The sequence below is a fragment of the Lytechinus variegatus genome, chromosome 7 (assembly GCF_018143015.1).
Source record: "Lytechinus variegatus isolate NC3 chromosome 7, Lvar_3.0, whole genome shotgun sequence".
Classification (NCBI taxonomy): domain Eukaryota; kingdom Metazoa; phylum Echinodermata; class Echinoidea; order Temnopleuroida; family Toxopneustidae; genus Lytechinus; species Lytechinus variegatus.
In genome coordinates this window covers 16,778,446-16,805,339 of record NC_054746.1, presented here as the reverse complement: position 1 = coordinate 16,805,339, position 26,894 = coordinate 16,778,446, and the positions used below count along the sequence as shown (strand labels likewise).

The following is a 26,894-nucleotide window of genomic DNA, read 5'->3' as shown; positions in this document are numbered from 1 at the left end:
AGCTATTGTATTTTTTTTCAACTGAAAGAAATTGGAAAACTTGTTTGGCTAATTCATTTACATTATTAATAACTTAATAACAAGAATGTAACATCTTCTTTTCACATTGTCATAATGATGGTTCAAGTCCTTTTGACAAACATCTGGTTTACTATTAGCCAATTGAATGAACTCAGTAGCTTCATATGTTATTTATCAATGTTTCATTTAAAGTTTCGTTTAATGTTTCATTAAATGGGCCCAAGATATCTGTATTTGACAATAGTAATGTTTTACCTTGAGAATCTCTGCGTCTCTACTGGCAGTAGATGCTTGATATCAGCCGATCCTGAGAAGATACCTTCTAGGTACACCCATCTTCTCTGGACATCTATCCACACGTCAAACAGAGCATTGATACGGTTCAGCTTCTCCTCCCAGGTCAGTGCTTCTTCCTCAAAGACCTGCCACAAACAGGAGATACTAGCTTTACAACGAGGTTCTGACAACCTCTGCAATCATAGCATTACACTCACCAATATTGGAGCATTCTACTCCAGTCTCCATGTTTACAATCTCAATTTGTATCATACATACATGTATTTACAAAACACTTCCATAAAGCATGTACACCCAACCCATTCCTCAAGGGACCTACCTGAAATGGTTTGTCTATAATTTTTAGTTCATATGAATACTTTAATGCTCTCCAATTAGTTCAATGACATTTGCTCCAGCGACAATTGCTCCGCTGTAAATTTTACACACTAATAGAATGACCAACTTCAACCCTGGATTTAACACTATAACCTACCCTAAACCTTACCCTAGACCTGCCATAAAACCCTAATGCAACCATAACCCTATATCTTAGACGAAATAGAGCCAGGAGCAACTATCGCCTGTGCAAAAGTAGTGTCACCCTCCAAGTATCATGGCTACGGCAGTTCATAAAGAAAGTGGGGTCAGAGACACCAAAAAGTCAAATATTAAATGGAACTACCAAGAACTAAATGAAGGGGAGGAGGATTCAGAAAGGCACAACTGAATTATTTTGTTACCATGATGTACATAACAGATGAGTCAAGAGCATACCTTGTAGTAGGGAGATAGCTTCATGGCAGCCACACTGTTGATGTGTTCCTTGGCTTTGTTGAAGAGATCATCCCATCCTCGGATGATGCGACATTTGTTCTGGAAGTTGATGAGGTCCAGCTCGTAGCTCTGCCACGATTCACGCACCTATGGAGAAAAACAAATTATGAACACAAATGAATGCATTCCCTTATATTAAAAACATAATATCCAATACTCCACAATTCCCATTTACAAGACATGGTTCATTTCAATCTTTGTAAGTGTATGTAACAGAAATGTAACATAAAATTACAATAAATAAGTTTGATCAATGTTGAAGTAACAATTTTTCTGTCAATTCAATCCTTTACAATGCAGGTATTTCAAAGTGTCAATGTCTTGTTGCTTAATACCAAGACAATCTCAACTTAAGACGGACATAACTCAGAATGATACGCCTGTTTCAAGAACTCTCAATAACTATTTGTATAAAAAGCATCAAGTTCTTACCTGTTTCAAGAATTCTTCCAGGGCCATCTCACCCTGAGCGACCATGATGATGTCTCTGACGATTGGCTCATTCCTCTGAAGGTCTACATCCCAGATCTGTCCAAGGGTCAGTTCAGACAGGACCCAGTTGACCCTCAGTTTGCGCATCAGCTGCTTCCAGTGACGTTCCTTCAGTGCTTCAGACTTCAGCTCTGTGACAAGCATGTTCACCTGTAGATCACAAAGAAATATTACTTTACAATTGCTAAAAAGCTGATATTTTGTTTAACAACTATGCACTGGTTATACAATTACAGCAATAGTCCTAATAAACACAATCAATTGACAATAGGATTAAAGCATATCAATGTGAATTTGCTACACTAGATTGTATTAAAGTTAAAGAGCATATCCATTACATGTGTATGTCCGACTCCCTACATGTGGGACCTTACTGAAAAGATTTGTCTTCTTATTAAAATTCATATGAGAAGATGTAACGCTCTAATTTTATCACGGCAAGAGCAGTTTAAGAAATGAGGCAAGAACAGAGAAAAACCTTGAATTGATTATGGATCTGATTATGAGCTAAACCAACTTGATGATGCTTTTAGCCTATACCTTTTTTTTTACAATAGTAAATCATTTATTACTGCTACATTGGATCTAAGACTTAGGACTATTAACAGACCGGCTGACTGACATTGTACATTTTTTTCAAGATTTTTCAAGATCATTTAACGCATGGCTCTCAAAACAAAAATGTGCAGGTAAGATCTCCTTATGAGTAAATTGCCTGTGTGCAACTCTTTACTATTTGGACGGAAGAAAGAGAGGGGATATAATGTAGATCAATAGAAATCCTCACCTTAGCATATCCCTTGAGGACTTTCTGGACATGTTCATAGGATGAGTACTGCCTCAGTCTCGATGGAAGGGCCTTCAGTCCATTTGTCAGGGTGTCAATGCTTTGACGAAGCTGTAAAACAAAACATCAGAATGCACACCATTAGAACAGGAATTTTAACGAATGGGCAGACTTTCATTTCATTACATAGATACTTCGTAGCATTCCTATGTTTTCTTGAATATATTTCAGATTAATGGGTTAAATGATATGGACATGTACCGAGGGCTGAAGAGCTTTAGAGTGAAAAGTGGTTGAGTTGAGGAGGAGGGGATGCCTAAGGAAAACCTTGAAGAAGTAGGTGGAGGAGGAGAGTAGGACGGTTGGGTTGAGGATGGAGAATGCACCGAATGATACAAAGTGGAGCAAGATGGTAAGGGCGACTACTGCAGTTATGAGGTGAATCTGGCCACCCCTGTTCCACAGAAACAAAACCAGACTAAAGACTTGGGACTTCTGACTGACTGACATGATGACTTACCTTGCGTGGAGCAACAGAGAGCCATGGTTTCTCCTTGAGTTCATCGATCTGTTCCCAGATCTTCTGCAGCTCTGACCAGACTCCTTTCAGATCTTGGAGCTCTTCTAGTGCTACCTGGACTCTCTCTTCACTGGCACTCACGGTACCTGAATACAGTACCAGTTATACAGTACTAAGTCATAGTTGCATGACTTCATGCGTTACATACTACAATGCTAAAAGCTTCTAAGATATTTCCCAATACTATTAGGAAGTTTTTGGTCAAAATCAAAATAAAGGATAATTTCACAGAAAAAAATGTCAAGAATCACCTTGAAGATCCAAGAGACACAAAACAGGTGACAGACCTTATCATCAGGTCACTCATGAAGGTTACCTATAATCAGGAACCAATTGATTTCCCTGCTAGCAGCACTTCCACATTTCTTCTGAATGATATTGTAATCATGCTTTTATTAAAGAACTCTTGAGGTTTTCTTATTTGTATGTTCATGATCAGCATTTATAAGATTTTGTCTTCCAACCTGATCCTCATTTACATGAAATGTCTTGCTCCAAATTTTTTTGTCAATGCTTTACTTGATTTATGTGATTATTGCGTTTTGTAAGAATAAATAATAAATGAATTTGAATGGAATTGGATTGAAGAAATCAAGATGTCTCACCAAGTTCCTGGAGCTCCAGAGCTTCCTTGGCCTTGGCTACATTGTCCCTGTCCTCCTTGAGGCGTGTGAACTTGCCCTCAAAGATCCACAAGCTGTTGGTTGCTGCGTCAGGTTTCAGGTCACCCTATGGAAATATTCAGCATGATCATCAGTAAACGATATTACAACATACCTTGTGTTTGTGTTGGTCAATGATGACAGAGGTAAAAAATGCATTCATATGATTACAATTGTACTGAATTCTGAATCGCAATTTCTAAATTCTTTCAACACCTAAACTTTCACCTTTTTTCAACTGTCACGTTATCACCGTTGATTCTATCCTGATAACATATTGCATTGACATAAGATGTTGCATTCCAAGTTGCCATGACATCAGCACACTCTTGTGATCGTCTGATTTGAAACTGATTTGGCCTTCTTTAAGATGAAATGCTTCACACAAAAGTCATATGGAGTGTATTATCATGTAGACTCAGGTAGACTTAATTAACAAACATCATTAGAATTCAATGATTTCATCATAACAATTTAAAGCTAAAATCAGATCACAGCATATCGCACAGTGCGATGCTGACTTAAGAAGCACTTTGAATTTAATACATACCTGGATTGGTTTGCCCTTGTCCCACTCGGCCAGGAGCTCAGCAGTCCTAGCTTCTACGGATCTATCCTCAGCAACAATCTTCATCTGAAGACTAGCAACCTGCAACAATCAATCACATGCATACCATACCAATCATCGGACAAATTTACAACACTACAACTTACTCTCGTATTCTAAATGTACACTAATATTGTTTTCCTTCTTCCATATATGATATATTACTTCTACAAACTATCATGACATTTATACGATCACTTTTGTTTTCTTGTTTTTCCAAGTAACCAAAAATCACAAGCATACTGCTTTTACATACATTTGAATGTCCCTTTCACAGATTTATTTCCAAATCATTGCCTGATAAATATAATTTTTATGATGGCATTTTTTTTTGCTTGATGTTTGTATGCTATGATATGACTATATTATTAATAGAAATGAATAATTCACAATTCAATGGGTTATTACAAGCAATACTCGTGAATTATCAAGTACATAAAAAATGATATCTTAAAGTCAGAATAATGCTTGTGCATTACCTGTGTCTGGATAGCTGCTTCCTTGCGCTTCATGATCTCATTGTACGCTCCCCACTCTCCTTCAATGTTGTCCACGTAGAGCCAGTTGGTTGGGAACTGGTAGCGGTGACGTTCAAGCAGCTTCTGGCCACCTCGGTAGCTCTGTTCAGAGATAATAGTATAATGTAGGTTTATCATCAATTTCATTACAAACAATATTGAGTTTGTCAAGTATGCATTGGAGGTCTAATCATAAGTTTGCCAATTCCTATTTTCTATTAATTCTTACTGACCAAATTATCAATAGTAATTCTCTATATTTTCAATAGTAATTCTCTATATTTCAAAACTCTTTAATAAAAAACAAAACAAGCATTAGCGTTTAAGAAAGGTGATAAAATGAAAATGATCATTGTCTTGTGGTTTAAACATCTAGAGATAATGTTTTTTTTAAATAAATGTGACAGCATTGCAGAGACATGTGGCACTCATCTCCTTGAAAAATATTAATACAAATTAACACATAATACAAGTATAAAACTTAATAGTCAGTTTTCGCAACCACTATGCAGATGCTTCCTGGAACGTTGAGAACCTAATGAAAATGCTCTTCAAATCACAATAAACAGCTTAGAGGTCATTGTTGAAAATTGAAAATCAGATCGTCCTAAGATTCAAAGCAGACACAAAATTGCAAATATGTTGTTTGTCAAGAGTCCTGGATGACACTGCTGTTTTGATTCACAGTTTTCGACGAGGGCTGCTTGGTTACAAAGGGCTTTTGACAATAGATTCTAAACGTTCTAGAAAGCGTCTTCGAAGTGGTAGCAAAAACTCCCCATTAGTAATTCTTCATAACGGTTATTACGCTACAAAGTATATGAATGCAGATGTCAAAGCATACCTCAACCTGCTTCTCCCAGGCACGGTACTTGCGCTTGAGGTTCTGGACGTAGGTGATGAAGCTGACGGCATCAGATGTGCTGGCTGTGTCTACAGAATGCTGCTCAAGATCAGTGCGAGACTGCAGAGAAAGAGGGAAACCCGTGGGATAAGTATAGTGTTGATCAAGTAAACTGAGCTGGGCAAATAATGCACCAATGAGCTGGAATTTAACTACATAGCTCCACTTTTATTAAATGTCACTTACATAAAATTTCATTTTAATCAAAGAACAAAGACAACATGAATGAAATAACTAGTAGCTTCAATAGGAAGACACTGTAGGAAGGACATTTGGATACACAAGATGGTAATCATGAAGGATGTGTGTTTTGTTGATCATCAATTCATAATCCTTCCATTTTTAAAAATGAAATATATTTCATTTAGTTTCTTAATATTAAGGTCATCATACTATCGCACTTCAACTGATCAGAGATCACTTCTCATCATTACTCCAATAAATAATAAAATGCTTAAGAGTTAGTTTGCATCAGTCTGATCAAAGAGGCCATGAGACTACAATTTGACCCTACTGAAATATCATGGTATGGGACTAACCTTGGAGACAGCACCATGGAACTCTGTCATCTGGTTACCCAGCATGCTACCAAACTTGCTCAGGATCTCCTTGTGCCATGAGTCATACTTCATGTTCACCTTTGATTGGACCTAAAATTCAATAATAATAATAATGTACAGTGCAATCTACACTCCTTGAGCTGGAAGTGGAAGGTTAAGTCATTCCCATGGAATGGAAGTACTGTTTCCTCGCATACAAGATGTACAGTAAATATATAGTATAATTATCTCTGAAGGCTATGCACAAAGACGGGTCAGCAATACTGTAACAACTTTACCATGGTCATTTTGGGGAAAAAGGAAATATGACTAAATAGTTTAAAGCTTTGACACTTACAATTTGTGAAAGGCTGTTGAATGTTACAAAATCATGCCATAGTTCTTTGATTACAGGCAAACTTTTTTGTTGGTTTATGTCCAATTACAATTCAACTTTCATGCAACTCCCCATTATGCTTGCTTCTGCTTGTAGGTTGAACCAAAATCAAGAAAACTTCATATGCTAATATGTTAATGGTATATTAATGAATTTGAGATGGCTTATATTGCTATAGCACAAAAGGTAAACCATAAAGAAATACTAGAGGAGCCCTTACCTTGCCATACTCCACCACGATGGGTCCAAACTCCTTCCTGGTCTCAGCGTTGTCAAAGGTGGTACGAGATTGTCTACAAATGAAAATATATAAACAATGATCTATCACTCAGTCCAATAAGTTAAAGTAAAAGCAAAGACAATCTAGATTTATTATTCGATCAGGATGTACCTTCCTTGTTTTAGAAAAAAGTGAAATTCCTACAAAAGAAAAATGAGGAGAGTGCAAACATCCAAGACAAAAGATAATCTGATTCATGCATGAACGAATATTCAACATATGAGCAACACGATAGACTTTTGTTTAGAGAAAATCAGTACTAAAATGCTTACCTGATTTGTTGTAGAAGCATCATCCACTTGTTCATGTCATCACCGACCCGGTCATACACATTGTGAGGCTGCATGTCCCATAGGGACTGGAACTGGAGCCATTCCTGATAAAAAAATTCAAAGAAATCATGAATGATATGACAACGATAATAATAATCAGTTCTTGTATTGCACATACCACACACCATTTAATGTCTCTATGCACTTTCCAAGGTGATGAAAGTATGAACGAAAGAAGGCGTCTCGTTGACGACAGCCACTAAATTAATCACTACAATAATGCAAACATGATTTAAAATATTGATAACTGGAAATAAATACAGAGCATGAAATGGCACTAAGTGTAATCCCGTTAATTGTGCTTTTTTTGGTCTCCTTGCATTTCTTCTTTTTTTTTCTAACTTTCATTTGAATTATGAGTATTCTACAATAATACTGAAGAAGGATAACTGAATATTATACTATACTCATACACATGGTGGCACTCTTTTTTAAAAGAATAAACAAGTAAACATTTCAAGAAACAGTGATTTTTCACCATTGTTATAAGCTACCGAAATCATTGCATCTGATTGGCTTAGAACAAATTTGACAGTAGAAGTCAATGGCAAGATGCTTCATGAATCACTCCCCTAGCTATTTAAGTTTGACGGACCTTGACGTAGTCTTGGACTCGTTTGAGGATCTTCTCGATGGCTTGGTAGGCTTCTTCCAGAACTACTGGACCATCAGGCAGCTTGCACAGAAGGTTTCGGTAGATCTGTGCCTTGCTTGATTCATGCTGCTCTACACCAACCTATATGATTAGGAAATATATTTATATTTATATATACATGAACAAAAGACATTTAAGCATGAGATAATTGTTGTAGAGGGAAGTCCATAACTCTTAGTCCACTGGTGCCAAATATTCCATGCATTAAGTCTATGGCACCAGAAAAAATACAGCTGCCATGAATTTGGGGTATTCCTTGCAGCATCCATAAAAATATAATTTAAAATTTAACATTCATTCATTTTTATTATCATTATAATTCATACTAAATATTTACATTCTTTTTCTTTTATCTGAAATGATTGTTGTGGCCAGCTCTCTCCATAGCCCTTTTTAATTTTCATCAATAAAAAATATTGACATCTGCTGTTTCAATAATTTCCATCACCACAATCATCATCTCACCTGGTATTGGAAGCTTTCTAATCTTCTCTGGTTTATGAAACTTTCCAAGTTAAAGGCATTATCACCCTCACCACCACCATCATCAGCACCATATTTTTCAACATCTAATCTACCATACCACCATCACCTTCATCATACCATCATCATCGTTGTTGTCCTCGTCGTCGTCGTCATCATCATCATCATCATCACCAACACCACCTCCACCACCACCACCACGTCATCATCATCTCATCTGGTATAGACTGGGGCTTTCTGATACTGATACCTTCCCAGTTGAAGGCATCCCCACCACCACTGTTTCCATCTTTCTAACCTACCATACCATCATAATTACTATCATCACCACCACCACCACGTCATCCTCATCTCACCTGGTATCTGGAGCTTTCTAGCCTCCTCTGGTTGATGATGATACCTTCCCACTGGAAGAGTTGTTGCATGAGCTGATAGCGTGCTTCTTCTACAGGGGGTGACAGGTACATCACTTGGTTGGTGATGCGAATCTCATGGATCAGACCCTGAAACAATCCATCAAAATCACAAATCAGCAAATTGATTTGATACCACTTTATTGGGATCGCAATAAGGGACAGAAGTTTAGAAAGTGCAGCATGTATGCTCAAACACTGGGTATGCACATTTCTAACCTTATTTGCAGAGCCACAAACAAAAATGCATTGAAGACAAAATATGACAACTGAAGAATTATAACCTACAAACTATGACAATCTGAAGGCTTTCAGAATTGAAATGTAATCAAAATGTTTCTTACAGTGATCTTGGGATCTCCTCCTGGTCTGACTTTAGCTGGTCCATCTGTATCCATGTTGTCTTCCATAGCTTGTCGGTCTTCACCTAGCAGACATTTGGTCCAGGCTCGGATGCCAGCCTCTAGACGCTTGGCTAGGCGCTTCTCAACCTGATAAAAGGACCAGTTTGAAACTTTAAATACGCATCAAAATTGCATTTTCAATTTCTTGTGATTTGCCTTCCTTCTCTTCATCTACTTGCTTCTAGGTACTAACCTTAGGAATTTCATCACAGCTATCAGAATAGTTAAAATTAAGGGAACCTACAGCTCTAAAGTTGAATTGAGAGACATAGTATGATAGAACCATAATTGGACAGAACAAATTTCTCTTGAAATATGCAACTATCCACTTAAAATTCACATCAATCTCCATTGAGAGCAATAATTAGTTTTCACTTGAAAGGGAAATTTTAGAAATTGAAATATTTCAATTCAAACTCTTTGCCAAGTCAAGGTTGGTAAAACATTTTAACTACAGCCTGCGATTAAAGACTAACTTACCTCAAGATCAAGTTTGGCCACCCATTGTGGGAGGTTGGAGTATGAGTGAAGACTCAGATCATCGACTGCCTTCTGTACTCGACTCATGATCTCAGCTAGGATGAGTGGTGCATACTGGCATGTGTCAAGAGCATGGACTTCCTCATCGATCCTCTCCTCGATGACAAGAAGGTCATCCACCTGACAAATAAATGTAAAATATCATATATTTATCCTTGTTCTGTTCAAATAATTTTATTTGATTATCTACAAATTACACATCCAAATTTAATTTGCTTTTAAATGTTGACAATTATGGTACATGTATTTTATTGATATTTATTTGTATTCCATTGTATCTGAAAAATTTATATAGCTTTTTATCTGTGATATGTGTACAATTGCATTTTAAGAATAAACCTTCAAATAAAATTAAATGCAATGACAAATGAAACAAAAGATATATATAAAGAGTAGATGACTTGAGGAATAGTAAATCCTCTCCTATGTAACTAGGTCAGCCACATGGCAATTACATATATCACAAAATTATCAAATTTAGGACTCTATATCTTTGCCATTACTCTGTAATTTGACTTTAATATTCATAAATTGTACATTAATTTTTTTTTTGCTTACATCACATTGACTTGAGAAAGTAAAGGGGTAATGAGAGTAGAAGAGGAAGAACAACATTTCCATCTAACTCTATTAAATGAAGGAAAGTATTAATAACCTTATTCTGTATGTTTACTGCCATAATATCTGCATTCAGCATTGTAAAATCTTTGTGTTAGGTACATAATCTTATGAAAAGCAATTTCTAATTATTTACTGAATATAGGCTCATATCAAAAGTTACCAGAGGTCTATAACAATATGTGTTAAACAATTGTCCAACAATGCATGTAATGTATATAATAGAACACGTTATGTATGATACCTTCTCTTGGTAGTTGAAGACTGATTCAGCAAGCTTCTGTACATAGTTGTCAAGTTTGTAGGACTCCCAGGCAAGGTGAGATCCCTGTGTGCACAAGAAATAAACAACAATATATATCATACAAAATATGACTACTGCTTCGTCGATAGAGTTCCACGCACAGAAGCATACACACTTAGCAATGTAGAGTCAGTAGTGTATTACTCACAAATGAATGAAAAGGATGTACACCACAAAAGTATGTGTCATTATGACACAGTCCATTCTCTTCTGAATGAAATAGATTCTATGGTGCTAATGCTTAAAAAAATATTTTTACCATATTAATTTTGTAAATGGATAGAAATCAAGTATAAATATACACTACATTAGCATGTAGTCAATAGAAACATAACCAAGCAAATATCTATAGATAAATAGGAATAACATAGTAAAAACAGATTTTCCCTAATTGCAAATATAATATTTCCATGTAATAATGCCTATCAATTCAGAGCTTTAAAACACTTTTGTAAATATCGTAAAAAAAAACCCAGAGAATCTTTAGATTCTCATCAGAGACATGGGAGTGTTCCATGAAAGTTGTAAGAACTATTCTCAGCACTGAATGTTACTACAGTAATATTCAGATACTAGTGCTTCTCAGCCAATCAGATCCATGGATTTCACTGAAATTGTCAGAGCTGACAACTTTCACAAACCACCCCATCAATTAATCTTTGACTATACCTCTGAGATGAGTCCTTGGACATCCTTCTTCAAACCAGCAACCAGGAGGACGATAGAACAGCGCTCTTCAACCTACAACAATAACAATAAAACATACATATCAGTTATAGGAATGAAACAGTCTAAGAACAGATCAATGATGGATTATAAATGATACAAAAATTCAAAAGATTGATTTTGATTTCAGATTATGCTACGTGGCAAATAAACTCAATTTCATTCAATCATTAGGCCCTATCATTCTATATATGGTATTTTAAATGTAATTTTGCTTAGTAATCTGCTTTTTAATTGACCCTTTCAGCCCGTGCTGCTGGTCAATATTTGTGTGAATATACCCATACATAAATAATTAAATTCCATTCAAGAAATATATAACATGGAATGAATTGTAAAACGATTCATAGAATACATACAAACATAAATGGAGAAAGAATGAACATTTTCTATGAATATAAAATGGAGCAGCCTAAAACAATTTTTTTCTTCAAATTCTTCAAGGTGTACAGTGCAGTTTCAACAAGCATTCAAGAACATAATCAAACATTTCCCAGTCAGTTAGAAGTTACTGTCATGTGAATATCACAAACAAAATACTGTGCTTGTCTTTGACAAACTACATGTACTACTAATAATAATACCAATAATGAATAGGATCGATGCACGTAGCCTTACCTTCTCATTGGTGCGTTCGTATGTGCGTACACTTTCGATGAGGGAGATAGCGAACGGGTAGAGCTGGTTGGCCTGATGGGCTTTGTTGATGATAGCCAGAGGGACACGGAATCCCATCCACTTCAGGTTGCGCACCTGTCAAAAAGAGTTCAGAAGTGTATGATGATTAGTTGTGTTGAAGGTACAAGTATATAGGAATTAGATGCTTTGGAGAATGAAGATAATTACAAGTATTTCAGAGCATATAGTCCTAATTGAATGACAAAACAATCTAAATATCATTATCAATAATAACAACACCATCCAAATTTAGAAAGAGCTTGACTTAAGACTCAAGTCTCAAGTGCTATTTACAACAAAAAATATAAGAAAAAAAGATATTCAATAAAATTTAAGAAAACATATTATTTCCGATTATTGTTGGAAAATGATAATCAAAGACATGAATAATATCAACAACAAATACCTGTTATCTAGATGATGAAAATGAAATATATGAATGCATGCAATGTGGATAAGAATCTTTTGTTATGATTACAATAGAGGAACTTGATAACATATACAATAAACATTAATAAAATAATAATATCAATAAGTAACAATTATCAGGGGTACTTCATAAAGAATTGAAGTCTGACTAAAAATAAACACACACACAAGATAATTTGCAATGTAGTCAGAAGCACGCATCCCATGTATGTGATCTGACCAACTCTGTGATGTGTGTCACCACACACAACTGGGCATTAGGTGCCATTTTTAGTCATACATAAATCTTTGTGGAACACCCCCCAGATAAGAAGTATCAATGTATCACCTCTTTGGAGAGGGTGATGATGTCTGGTAGGAAGTTGACTTTGAGTCTGAGTGAGTTAGCAGACTTGACACCGGTCCTGGCTCTGATGGTCTCAATGGTGAAGATCTTTCCCGATACACCAAGCTGGCGCATTTGAACCTGAAGGAAATAAAACATATAACCAAATCTTCATAACTATATCATATCTACATGTAGATGAGGTTAAATCGGTCAGAATCATCACTACAGTGGTTGACACCAGTCAGAATCTTCCATCACTCAAAATTTCCGACCAGCACCTAATGCAATATCACACCTGCCCCCTGGCACTTATTTCTCTACTGACAAAGCGAATCATATGAACAGCAATTATTTGTAATACTTAAACCCTGACAATCAATTAGTGTTTGTCCCCATAAGCCCCACTGGCAAGGTGCTGGAGGATGAAAATACTTGGGTGATAAAAAAGAAACCTGGTGACAACTCATTTTGAGCAATTAATCTTCAAAGCTAACTCATTTTGAGCAATTAATCTTCAAAGCTGATGCAGAAAATATTAAACATGAAGAAATGTACAAGTAATGTAAACAAACCAAGTAAAAAATGAGAGATTTACCAATTATTCTGGGAAGAGTTATGAATACCACAGGATTTTCCTAAGGCTGCAATTCATGACTTAAAGCAATAAATAGCTATCAAAAGCTTTTAAAAATATTTTACAGGATATTGCGAAAAATTTACGTTCAAATAACAAATTTGCATTCAATCAACTGATTTGCGCTTTAATATTTTTTACTGTCTTGCGCGAATGGAATGGAATGCAAGTTCCTTGCAATGCCACAACAAACTGTACTCTAATTGAATAAGTTGTCAGTTGAATATAGTACTTAGATAATATATGTAAGCATGTATCCAGTTATTTGGAAGAGTTATTACATTATCAGCTATTGGTATTTTGTGTCCTCTTACCAAAGATATGATTTTCTTGCTTGTACATCAAATATTGGGGCAAAAAAAGTTACAACCGCAAATACTTCATATACTTCATACACTTTAATAGAGTGCAAGCAAGCTGAGAATGGCAACTCACCTTCCTTGACCATTCATCAAAGAGCTCTTGTGTGTCCAGCTTGGCCCTAAAGCTATCGCCATCAGCCTTGAGTCTCTGACCCTCTACATGGTTCTCCCATCCTTTACCAAGGACATCCTCTACACGATGCATGTAGGCTCCAAGCTGACGGTCAATCTAACAGAAGAAAATATCACACAAAATTAGTTCAATGTCATTCATCAAAGAGCTCTTGTGTGTCTAGCTGGTCTAAAGTCCTGGTTAAACTCTGGTCTTCAGTTGTTGTTCAACTATTAATAGCCAGTAGAGGTTCAGTTGTCAACGAATTTGCTCTATTCATTCAAAACTGACTGGGAAAAATAAAAATTAAAGTATTTTCCTTCACCATTAAAGCATGGGGAGAAAACACAGTAAGCGTAATAAACATACAGTGTAAACAAAATTTCAAAATTTGTGTTTTCCTGCAAATATTAATTAGCCCAGAGTTGCACAATGGCCTCAGTTAAACCAGACTTAACAAAACAGACCATGGTGTACATGCTGATGCATAGCAATTGATGTTCTGCTCCATGAAAAAAAATCTTTCTGAGCTATTAAGTTAAAGTTACATCACAAATTCACAAAATATTTTAGTCAGTTCATAAATACGACTAGAATCCAATATCTTCAGAAATAATCATCAGTCTGAGAAATCCAAGAGGAAGGTCTTAATGGATCTCAATATGACTTACCTGTCTAGCCCAGATGATGGATCCAGAAACAGGTGGTAGATCTCTCACTTTGCTCATCTTACATGCCTTACTCTGTGGGTATTGGACCTGCATTAGAAAACAACATATTTGCAATGAATCCATACATCCTAATGCAAAATAATGTAATGTTAGTAGTACAAATATGAAGACAGCAACCTACACATAAGAACAAGTTGCTGACTTCCTATGAAGGCAAAACATGGAAGACTGTTAATGGAGAATAGATCAAAGTTAACAACACTATTGTCCTATGACTTAACATACTTTAAATAATTGTTCCTGTAAATCTCCATTAAAAAATTATTTTCACATTAACTGAACACATTAAATTTTATTTCTTCAAATGCATGAAATATCCACAAAAGCCATTTCTAAATATTTGGACATATCTATGTATTCTGCATTTCACAAAGAAAATGATAATAATATGCAACATTTATACAATGCTAACTACAAGTTTCTCCAAGTTCTGCACATATATCACCCCTGCTTTAGCAATCAGATGTTAGACAAGATTTGGGCCCCGTCTTGCAAAGAGTTACGATTGATCCGATCAATCGTAACTATGGACGGCCAGCAACATCAGCATCTATTATGCATGTTAGTTCAAAATATTTTCTAGCTATGATGTATATTCATGCATTCATTGTTTTCTTGAAAATTCACTCCACTTCTCTTTACATACAGAGGACATTTTGCAAGTTTTTCATAGAAAAAAATGATGACACTGATGGATTTCCACAAACCTTGAACTTGTCATGCAGTGACTCAATGTCATCCTTGACCCTCTGAATCAGCTGGGTCTGGTATTCCCTGATAGCACCACGGATGTGAGGCCGGACGAACAGGGCATTGAAGCGAGAGAAGATACGGAACATCTCATTGGCATTCTTAGCCGTGCCAAGCTGGTCACGGAGACGAGCTGTGATACGGGTCTCAACCCGGTCGATCCTCTCGTCGTATCGCTTCATGGCTGCCTCCCATGCTTCACCGCCTTCCTTGCTTACATCCAAACCGTCAACCTCCTTCACATTCTCATAGGCTAGGTTCACTTCCTGTGTATGGGAAAGAAAATGTGGAATTCAATTAACCAAATGCAAGAATCTAATCAAAACTCAACAACATTTGGTAAATCAGTTTGGTCATCCATGACACACTTGACTATTAAATAATCAACATTTTATGACACACACAAAAAATTGGATATTTAAAAAAAAAAGTTTCTTTTACTGAATTGGAATGACAAAGGCCCCATAACACACAGGTTTATGACCAATTGCAAATTCGTTACAAAAAGCATCCATGAATCATTTTGTCAGTGATTTTTCACTGACAAATTTCGCATTAAGCTAATTAGTAGTCAACAAAAATCACTATTTATGTCATGAAATGCTACCCCCTCCATACTGAGCGTCCTTACCTCTATGGCATTTGCATCAGCTGAGTCCATCATGAGTTCATTGAGTTTAGCTTGGGATGGTTCCTCACTTGGAGTGGCTCCAGGACTACTGGTAGGCACCGGAGCAGTGACAGCTGGACGCAGCACGCGGACGATCACTGCTCGAAGCTGCTCATGCTGGCGACGGAATCTGAAATGTACAAATAAATTTGCACAATTTTTGGATCAGTATGCAAACGCTTCAAAGATTATCAGTAGATTATGTGATGGGGGGGGGTTTAAAACAGAAATAAGTATCATTTTGAACCTGAATATATAGCAATCATCCTTCAAGCTATCATCATGGCTTTTTTTTATAATAAGTTTCAATTATCAATTCTCAATACTAGAACTCCAATCCATCCCTCTCCTCTTGAATTTCAGGGCCAGAGCTTAAAGTAATTCAAGGCCATAAAAGCCATTGCTGCGGATGTCATTTCAACTGGCCTCAGTGCCCCTGTCATTGGCCTTGTAAATTGTTGTACCTTTTGATTTTCTTTTAATTTGTGAATATATTATACAAATACACAATGACACTCGAGGATCTGGCTAAAATTATTCGCATCGAAGGAACATCACATAGTACTATTCTCCCGAGGGCCATTGGCCCGAGGAAGAATAGTACTATGTGATGTTCCTGAGTGCGAATAGTTTTAGCCTGTTCCGAGAATGGGTCATTGTATATTTGTTTTATATCCCTTCCACTCAAACCATTTTACAGCAAAACGATTTTTAATAAGTTGATATAGAACAATCGCTGAGTTGAGAAAATAATAAGTCTTGCCGTATGGATCGTCTGTTCAGCGAGCGCACCTGGTTAGTGCAGCTCGCCGAAAGTTTCCAGTGGCATGCAGTGGAGAGTACCGTCTGGCTGAGCAGCACCGCATCGCGCCGCACAGCTCGCGAATCGCGAAAAAACGTATAGTTCACTTTTTCCCTAGGGAAAAAATGGACTATGCGTGACGTCAGAAAGGAAAATGAACTATTTCACGGCAAACGTTTTTCATAGTAAAAACTATTCTTTTTCTCCTTGTGTACACTCTCAATACAACAATCTTAAGTAAGGGATATAAATACAAATATGCCGTATAGAAAAGTGACCTTGCCCTAAAAATTGAAATCTACAGCCTGTGGGTCTCTAATTCATCCATCTTTGCATACTTCCCCATCCACATAGATCTTAATCTCACTTACTACCCCATCCATGTAGATCTTGTGTACATCCATTCCTACTTACTTCCTCATCTGTTCCAGTCTACTCTGTAGTTTCTTGTGAGCCGGGTTGACCCTCCATACCATCTTGAGACTGTCCTCTCTCTTCTTCTTGACAATATCTCTCAGGAGCGATTGGAGCTTCTCATACTCGTCATCCCATCTACCGAACACTTCAAAGCAAGCATTCATCACCTTCTCAAACTCCTCGTGGCTGATGTGCATCAAGCGACGGGTACCAAGGACCTAGGAACACCAAGAAAATGTAGGTGATTGGTAGATGGATTGGAACTTGAAAATAGTCTCTTAAAGTGATTAAAAATTTATAAGTCCGGCGCCCCAGAACATAAAGCTTATCGACTGATCGTGAAGCTGATTTTTATGATTGATTTTTAATGTAAAAATCAATTTAAAAATCAGTCCACAATCAATTGCTAAGTTATATGTGACAGGGTCAAAATACCAAAGCTGATCGCTCTGAGAAATTGATTTTCAAGAAAGCAGTGATATGATGGAGTAAGCTCGAGTTCATGTAAACTCTCTACCAAAGTAAAATAAGATTTTCTAATTATTTCCGATATCATTACAATCTTTACCTGAAAGTAAATACAGTGAAATCCTATCACAAAGTCCACCTGTTCACGGTGTGCCACTTAAGCGAAAGATAATCTAATATCAACCAGACTCAAATGTCAAAGGGGTGATGACTAGGGGTCCCATTGTATAATGATTATTATTTTTTTTTTTTTGACCCAAGTACAAACCATAAACAGAACACAGTGCGCTTAGAAACAACAGTAGTAAGCGCTTTATAAATGTTATGTATTATTATTATTATTAATATTACTATCAAAGTAACATGATATCCAATGGGTACTCCCAAGAAATCTGATTTTGATTGAGTATTGAGCATTGTTACCATAGTAGTTAACATTGAATGGCAATAGTTAAGTAACACATATTTAAACTAAAACCTGCATATCGAGACCATTAAGTTCGATTTCTCTAAATAGATTTCATCATTGAAACCTGGATTTAAGAAACATGTCCTGCTCATAGAGATGGCTTTTCTTGTCTCCATTGAGTCATCTTTATATACAAGTTTTACTGTTGTTACTTTGTTGTAACTGTCCCTAAGACTTACCTTCAGCAGCTGAGAGCTGAGATCCCTAGAGATGGCCTCTACCAGACGAAGGGCACGCTGGATGGGGTACTTGGTGTTACGGATCTTACGAAGGTGGAGGAAGATTGCCACCAGAGCTTGGCGGATGCGGTCTAGCTCAGTGGCAGACAGGAGATCGTTGAGGGGGAAGTCTTTCATCAACGGACTGTAGTTGGCAACGGTTGCAAGAGCTTGCTTCAGACCTGATGGTGGCAGAGAAAAAAAAAGCAAATAAATAAAACAAGCATAGCAGAGTCTTTTCAATATACATTCTTCATACGAGTGGCCTTAAGAAGTTATTAAAATCAAGCAACTCAATCAAATACAGAAAACAGATAACAATAAATTATGAAGAACATGAAATGTTCGCACAATGTATGTTGATGGTGAATATGAAAATCAGAGAGATCATGGTCATAAAAAGGATTATCCCCCTTTAAAATGATCAAAAATTATTTGGCATAAAAGTTGTGAGAATTGCAAGACTGCGTACAAATTTATCTTAAAGTGGAGTAGAATTTATGATTAACTGGTCAGATTTTTTACCTTTACTAACAGAAACAAAGTTCAAGATCAATGTGGAGCGTCGTGGCCCAGATGATTAGTCTCCCGACCTTGAAACAGAGGCTTGTGGGTTCAAATCCTAGCCATGGCGTAATTTCCTTCAGCAAGGAATTCATCCACAGTGTGCTGCACTCAACCCAGGTGAGGTAAATGGGTACCGGCAGGAAGTAATTCCTCAAAAAGCTGTGTGCACCTAATAGGTAGACTAGCTTAGCCGTGAGAACAGTTTTTGGAACTGAAGTGGCTACCCTGGGTAAATATACCATTATTATTCTTATTTGTGTTACATAGTAAGCACAACTTACCAGTATCAGTGTCAAAACTGACTGTAGCATGGAAGCGCTTGCCGTGCTTCAGGATGTCTAGGGTCAAGGCCACTTCAGGACTCTCTCTCTTCTCCTGGATCTTGAGCAAAGCACGTTCCAGATTGAGCCAGAAGCTGATCTCCTGGAGGGCGGTGCCGGAGGCTGGATCTCTGTCTAGTTTGGTCACCTGTTTAATGTAGGGATGAGGATAATGATATATGAATCCTATTAAAAATGGAACCATCTTGAGGACAGATATATATTTCACATTATGACCTTTTCAATTTAATCATGTCTTTTCTATAAATCTGATGACCAAGTTGGTAATATACAAAACTTGATTCCTATCTGAAGAAACTTGGCCTGTATAATTTGGTCATAACGACGGCGACTTGGTGAGATATTTCAAAGTTATTTTTATTCTAATACAAAACCTATAGTATATTAAAAAATACACATGGTTAATGTACTTTATCTTGTCAGTAGTCAATACAATTCATATTATGCTTATTGCAACTTTATTCTTATGGAAATAGAGTTTAAACTTTTAATGTGGAATGTTGCATAAATATTTGCCCTGCCACAAGGACAGTGCATGTCACCTTTTGTATTTCCCTGATCCATCGATTGACTCCATGCTGTAGAGTGTTGAGGAAGGTTGAATCCTCAGCCTTATCAGCAAAGTCTATGACCTTGGGCTTACGACCTTCGTCACCACACTTCCTGATCATGGTGGAAACGACTGGATTGATGGTAAGGGTTACATCAGGGATATCAATGTTCTGCTGAAGGTGAAGAAGACCCATCTCAAGCTCAGCAATCTTCTTCTCAACAGAGGGCGCCATCTTATCTCCATCCCTTCAACAAACAAAATAGGCAATGAATTCACTTCTTGTCTGCAAATTTTGTTCCTTTTCTATTTTTTGTTCAAAAATGTCATAGATAGGTGTATACTGTGACACAACAGTTTTATAGATCTATATGATTTAATATCTTGTCATAATCATTAAATCTTTGAATAGCCATTTATGTATTTATCCCCACATTAATAACTTTGGATATATGAATCAATTATCTACCTTACCAGAATCATTAAATCTGCCACAATACACTCCTACATGTACGATGTATAAAAATTCTTAATGGTCAGGAGTGGCTGAGATTTAACATCATGTTCATAAATCTTGTTTTGTTAATTTGACAAATTTTCATTATAGTGACCAACCTGTCTACTTTTCCAGATGCTCTCACATAAGACTTGAAGTAAGGTGCAACTGCCGTGCTGACGTAGGCATGGAGGGTCTCAAATGGAGAGCCTTCACTAAGATTGATAACACGAAGCTGACTTGAGATAGACTTGTCTGCATCGATTATCAGACCTTTCTTCAGGAACACCAAACTTTAAAAAAAATAGAATTGGAAAATAGTCAGATGATTATGAACAAAGAATTTGAAATAAAACCAAATTATTTTACAATGTAGATGAATAACAAAATCCAGTGAGATAATGATGATACACTTTTTAACAGAATCTGCAAATTATTTGTGTATGTTTTTTTAAATATATGCAAAATGATTCCTCCTAAAAACATTGATAAAAAATATCAATAATACTCAGGTCTTTTATAGCACATATCATATACCATTTACCATTCTTCACAATATTTTACTTTGCAGTTCTTGGCAAGGTAATATTTACAAGTTAATAACAATCATCTCCTGACAAATCTTGTTGATCTACAAATACTACCTTCATTATGGGCATGAAGTCATGAACACAAAGGCCCGTATTCTGAAGTCGGGTTTAACTTAAACTCAAATTTAAAGTTGTGGTTTAAGTATGGATAGCCAATTGTTACATAAATCACTAACAATAGAGATATCATATTTCAGCTCTAAAATCAATCATAATTGTCTAGGAAATATAGATAGATGATTGTCTTCACTCTCAATGAATCAGGAGAGAGCATAGTAAACATAAGAAACATACAACTTACTAAATTTTGAAACATTTGGCTTCCCATAATTTTAGCAGAGTTAGTCCTTGGTCTAAGTTACTGTAACGGTGTATTAACCGCACCTTTTTCTCGGCGGGATAGAAGCAAAAGTCGGGGGTGCGGTTTATACACAGTGACGGGTCTGAGCCAGCCCGCCGTAACCCCTCCCATACATGTACGATGTCTGCCAGTTCACAACACATCGAGTGGCCGGGCGTAGCCGCCCAGGCAATGTCGTTTAGAGGGGTATGAGCCGCGGGTAATGGGAAGCGATTATTACGATCTTAATTAAATGTTGTCCATAACAAACGCACCCACCTTCATGACACTAATTTTGACTTTATTCTCGATTCAAAGTAGTGAAGTTCCCTGGCTAATTTAAAAGAGACGCCAAGCATACTCGGTAATATTTTGTCACCGATGAGCGAGAGTTGAGTGAGCTTAGAGATTGTGTTGTAATGTGGTTATAGTGCGACTTAAGCTGGCGCTATTCAAAGTCCTGTTTCGCGCCAGCTTTTTTTTTTCCTTCCTGTTTGCTTTTCATAAGATACCATGTAAACCACGCACGAGAGAGACGGCACGAAGCCGTAAAAAACAACTGGAAAAAATGTAAATTTCTTTGTTTCTTGAACCTTCCTGTAATCCCGTATCCAAAATTCATGCTAAGACATCAAATTTCTGAAAGTGATTGTGAGGTTGTGATGCAAGAAATGTGAATGTTTCTTCCTCCTACGCTGGGAAAGACACAGATCATAATTTGATGTACTGGCATGACTGGTACTGTATCGTAGTTTGCAATGTTATGGCAGTGCTGTGTGTGTGCATGTACACTGTGACTGTGAGGTGAGTGAGTGTGTAAGTTGCCAATATTGTCGGGACTGTTCTTTCTTTCTAACATTTGTAGATGAATTGATCAAGAACAGCAGATTTCCGCATACCGGTAATCTCTTTGGATACTTTGAAATCTTAAAAACTTAAGATTTTGTTTCTTCGTAGGCCTACCTCAAATATGCATGTAAATGTAAGATTTTTTTTTTTTTTTTTAGTCCAAAGTTGGGGGTGCGGTTAATACACGGGTGCGGTTAATACACCGTTACTTACGGTAAACCTGATTTCAGAATACGGGCCAAAATCTTCAACATAAATCCCATTCCTCTCCCACACCTAATAATAAGACATGCTTGACCTTGAATATACAATTACCTTGCCATCTTGCTGTTAAAGAATTGAACCTCAATACCCACAGTGTATGTAACCTCTGGCTCCTCTCCCGGGGCATCGGGAGAGTCTGTATTCTCCTCTTCCTCTTCATCTGGAAATTTAATTTAAAAAATCATAATTATTACATTGGTGCTCAAAGGCACTGCTATATTACCCCAGCTAAGCTAGGTTACCAGCTTCGCTGCTCATAGCTGAACAAAAGGTTTAACAAATGAAAACTGTGAAGTTTTCATGGCATAACAAATGAGATTCATTCCCACTTCCCTGCACACACATTTAGAATTCTGAATATTATTGAAAAAAGTTGCATGTAGTCTACTATTCAACCCCCCCCCAAAAAAAAAATTATGAGCTTTCTTGAAATCAAAATACATCTTTATGTTGCTAAGTTGTTTAAAATCTACAAGCAATGAAATTCAATATATTCATCGTTATCAAGCGAGAAGCCGTGAAGTAGATGGAAAACCGGTACACATTTTTTTTCAATTATTGAACCAAACAACAATATAAAAGAAGAATAGTATTTTGGAACTGAAAATGTGTGTTTTGTTTCATAACGAATTGCAATGTAATTCTCTTACAAAAATCCATTGAAATTCGAAGAGAAGGAGTAATAATAGCAATGCAAGTAGTACACCTACATGTATAGAACACAGCATACATGTTAACATCATTGAGCCAATGAGCCACAACGATGAGTCATCAAGACAGGAAGCAGTGAATTACACACGGATCAGATTCATTACTAGTGATTATAAGGTTAACTTGACTCCTATCCTCACATGAAGTATAAAGGTTTAACATATCACTGGTTTGATGCTAAAACCTCATTTTGAGGAAAGGTCAGAAAGAGCTTTATTTCTAATGGTAAGGGTGGCATCCTCATATCGTCTGAAAACAACCTACAAACTCCTGTAGAAAACTCTTTCTGGATTAAAGAAGCTTGCCACACATGTAACAACCTGAAAACCAAGCTGTCCTCATTTGTTTTCACCGACCTTGAGATACAAGGTTTTAACAGCCCACCAGTGGAAATATATTTTATAAAATATTCAGTATTGATACATGTACACAAAACCACAAACAGAAGAGATGCACACAATACATTGATTATATACAGGTATGTCATGGTAAAACCAACTCAGTGTGTTTGGTTTAGTCAAATAGTTTGCATGGTTCATTTCAATACAGTATTCTTATTGATCTAGACACTGGCGGATCCAGAAGGGCACAGCCGGCCCATCCCCCCCCCCTTTGAGAAGAAAAATTAAATTAAAAATGCCATTAAAACAGAAGTGTGCCCCCTCCTTTTTTTTTTTTTTTGCTTGTCAAATTTTTCCTCAGAAAAATGTGCCCCCTCCTTTTGGAAAATCCTGGATCCGCCCCTGAATCTGGATACTATAATGTCAAATACAGAAAATAATCTTGTCAGACTCAATGTATGGTAATCAGGAAATTCAGTGATCATAGGCACTCCAGCTGCTCAGAAAATCATCTACTCTCCTGTGCCTCCAAGTCATCACATCTCATTTAGGATTACAGTCCTTTAATGTTTTCAGTTCACTATGTCTCATAGAAAAATCACTCTCCTCCTACAGCTTTCTCTTTCTCACCTTTCAATTCCTGTTCAATTTATCATCAGAAAACTCTTCATTCCATCATCCCAACAGTCCTTTTCAGGGCTCATCACCTGTTAACCCACAAACCTGACTACTTTACCTGTACTACAATAAGGGACAGTGATTTTACATTTAAAAAAAGCCTTTTTCCATTTCAGAATTAGAGAAATTTTTCATTATTATAAAATTGATAAAATTCTATTATAAATTAGCATAAATGATTCATATTAAAAATTTGTATTAGTTTGGAAAAATTAACCATACTGCCATGTATATCACACCGTGCACTACAACTGTACAAATTTTTGCGACGTTCGAGCTATCAGTGGTAGAGACCAAGATGGAATCCCATCATCCTCCTCCACCTGCTCCGCCACCCCCATACCTTATGTCATACATACTGCTGCCAATCTTTACTTTATTGTGAGCCTCCTTTGAAATAATATTTTGCACAAATGTAGCTCTATTATTAAGCACTAAAATGAGATATCAACTATGCTGATAGGACAAGGAGTTGGTGATCTACATTTTTTCGCTGTGAACATTTTGAAAAATGTTACTCCGTCACCCTTTTGGCCTCGGGGGTACCAGCTCATAACATGTGACAAGAACTTTTTTTTAACAGCTCCCATAACAGTTTTAAATGGAAGAGGGTGAAAAGGAGAGAAGATAGGAAAAGAAAAAGAAAAGGACAGAAAAGGGTGAACAAAAATTACCAAAAAGAAATAAAACAAGGAAAAGAAAATACAGAAAAGAAAAAAAAACTTGAGAAAGAGAATAAAATTAACAAAGAAATGAAGAAAAAAGGAAAGGAAAATTTTTAAATGACAAGAAAAAACAAGAAAGGTAAAGTAAAGGGGGGGGGAGAAAAGAAAAAGAAACCAGACAAGCAAGACAACAGAAAAAAAAAGAAAAGAAAAAAAAGAAAAAGAAAGACGAGAAAAGAAACAGAAAAAAAGAAAGGAAAAGAAAAATTAGCAAAGAAAGGATATGCAAAGCCAAAGCTGGAACAATTGAATTTTTAAAATTTACAGAAAAAAAATATAAAAGGAAAGAAAATAAGAATGGCAATAAAAATAATTTTAAAATATCAAGTAGAAAGATTAGCAATAAAAGAAAATCAAGGGAAAAGAAAAAGAAAAGACGAAAGAGGAAAAGGAAAAACAAAAAACCGAAAAGAGGAAAAGGGAAAACAGGGAAAGAGGACAATAGTAAGAGGAAAAGGAAAAACTGAAAAAACTATGAAAAAAAATGAAAAGGGGAAAATGGAAAAAGAGCTAATAGAAAGGGGGGAAAGAGTAGAAGACCATAGGAAAAGAGGACAATAAGAAAAACAAAAAAAGAGGAAAATAGGAAGAGAGGACATAGGAAAAGAAGAACATAGAAAAAACAGGAAGAGAAGGAAAAACAAGAGGATTATAGGAAAAGAAGACAATAGGAAAAGATGAAAAAGGAAAAAATGGAAAAAAGGAAAACCGAAGAGGGAAATAGGAAGAGGAAAAACACAGAGGAAAAGGAAAAATAAAAACAGGAAAAAAGGAAAAGGAAAAAAGAAAAAGGAAAAAGAAAAAGGTAAAACGTTAAAGAGGAAAAGGAAAAGGAAAAAGGGAAAAACATAAACGAAAAGAGGAAAACACAAAAAGAGAACATTAAAGTACTACGACTATGGTCTAAAAAATTGCAATCTGATATCACTTGCAATTTGTAGACAAAAAACCTTGTAGATTTGTAATATGAATCATTTTCACAAAGTTCAACTACAAGTAACATGTCCAAACATCATTCATGAATTGAAACATGCCAAACGCAAATAGAAAAGGAAAACAAGGCGTAACACAATATCATAGTTAATTCTTTTAATATTCTACAGTATCAAATCAATTATATTAAATTCATGATCACCTTTGGTAACACTTCTCGCAATAAGTAGACTCGGGGATTGAACATCTGACAGGAACTTTTTCATGTATTCCTGGTGCACTCTGCTGGCAAGGGCGTTGTCCAACGCAGCAGACGGCTCTCCATCTTCCAGCAGTAATGGTACGATTTTACGTAAATAATCAATCAAAACTGTCACATCTGCGACAGCCTGGGTACTCTGACTTTCTGTGTCACTATTGTCAGCCATGATGCCGAAGCATCTGCGATAATAACAGCTAAAACATAAATTTTATGAGGAGATGTTGATAGCAGCCGTTCTCATCCACATAAGCCAACACACAGAAAGGAAAAGTAAGGAAATCAATGAAAGAACGAAGATAGCCGATAGTTTTTAAAAATCAATAGGTATGACAGAAGCTACGGTGTCCCTTAAAATGAACATCACTAGCATTTTCAACTGGTGTTGGGGAGGGGGGGGGTATCGCAGGGTATCACAGATTTATAACAAAATAAATGACTTTTCTTTCCCGAAGTCAAGTATAGCTCGCCCCCCTCCCAATTTTTTTTTTAAATAATAAAATGGCACCACCGGTACGGTCGGCCGCCTATAATTAATCAGAATTGAATTAAGGTGGGCGAATCCATGCAGGGGGCGGGCCGGGACCGGGTCCCCCTATTGGCAGAGCAAAAAAAGGAAAAAGGGGAAAGAAAGAAAAAAAAAAGAAAAAGAAGCGAAAAGAGAGGAGAAAAAAAGTAAAAAGGGAAGCTAGAGCAAGATATCAGGTAGGGGATAAGACTTGGAAATTTATATTTTAAAAAATCTTTCATATCACTATCGCATATAAAATTTTCGCTCGCACTTTGCGCTATGGATGTATATGGATG

General features: G+C 36.5%; 1 protein-coding gene across 1 annotated transcript in view; it reads right to left on the bottom strand.

The window, feature by feature from the left end:
- Positions 1–26,355, bottom strand: part of LOC121418583 (cytoplasmic dynein 1 heavy chain 1-like) — a 72,092-nt gene extending 45,737 nt beyond the window's left edge. The window contains exons 1-31 of the mRNA XM_041612528.1: positions 26,031–26,355; positions 22,492–22,600; positions 20,517–20,690; positions 19,894–20,149; positions 19,292–19,478; positions 18,405–18,625; positions 17,286–17,506; positions 16,031–16,199; positions 15,357–15,665; positions 14,590–14,676; positions 13,880–14,035; positions 12,811–12,948; positions 11,994–12,128; positions 11,319–11,390; positions 10,590–10,673; positions 9,668–9,847; positions 9,128–9,274; positions 8,727–8,873; positions 7,828–7,968; positions 7,173–7,276; positions 6,841–6,913; positions 6,224–6,334; positions 5,625–5,744; positions 4,742–4,882; positions 4,206–4,304; positions 3,599–3,722; positions 2,934–3,079; positions 2,414–2,524; positions 1,567–1,776; positions 1,075–1,221; positions 277–443 (exon numbers count right to left, since the gene is read on the bottom strand). Coding sequence (XP_041468462.1) covers positions 277–443; positions 1,075–1,221; positions 1,567–1,776; positions 2,414–2,524; positions 2,934–3,079; positions 3,599–3,722; positions 4,206–4,304; positions 4,742–4,882; positions 5,625–5,744; positions 6,224–6,334; positions 6,841–6,913; positions 7,173–7,276; positions 7,828–7,968; positions 8,727–8,873; positions 9,128–9,274; positions 9,668–9,847; positions 10,590–10,673; positions 11,319–11,390; positions 11,994–12,128; positions 12,811–12,948; positions 13,880–14,035; positions 14,590–14,676; positions 15,357–15,665; positions 16,031–16,199; positions 17,286–17,506; positions 18,405–18,625; positions 19,292–19,478; positions 19,894–20,149; positions 20,517–20,690; positions 22,492–22,600; positions 26,031–26,256 — 4,712 coding nt within the window. The 5' untranslated portion in view covers positions 26,257–26,355. The remainder of the gene's footprint in view (positions 1–276; positions 444–1,074; positions 1,222–1,566; positions 1,777–2,413; positions 2,525–2,933; positions 3,080–3,598; positions 3,723–4,205; positions 4,305–4,741; positions 4,883–5,624; positions 5,745–6,223; positions 6,335–6,840; positions 6,914–7,172; positions 7,277–7,827; positions 7,969–8,726; positions 8,874–9,127; positions 9,275–9,667; positions 9,848–10,589; positions 10,674–11,318; positions 11,391–11,993; positions 12,129–12,810; positions 12,949–13,879; positions 14,036–14,589; positions 14,677–15,356; positions 15,666–16,030; positions 16,200–17,285; positions 17,507–18,404; positions 18,626–19,291; positions 19,479–19,893; positions 20,150–20,516; positions 20,691–22,491; positions 22,601–26,030) is intronic.
- Between the last annotated feature and the right edge of the window lie 539 nt (positions 26,356–26,894).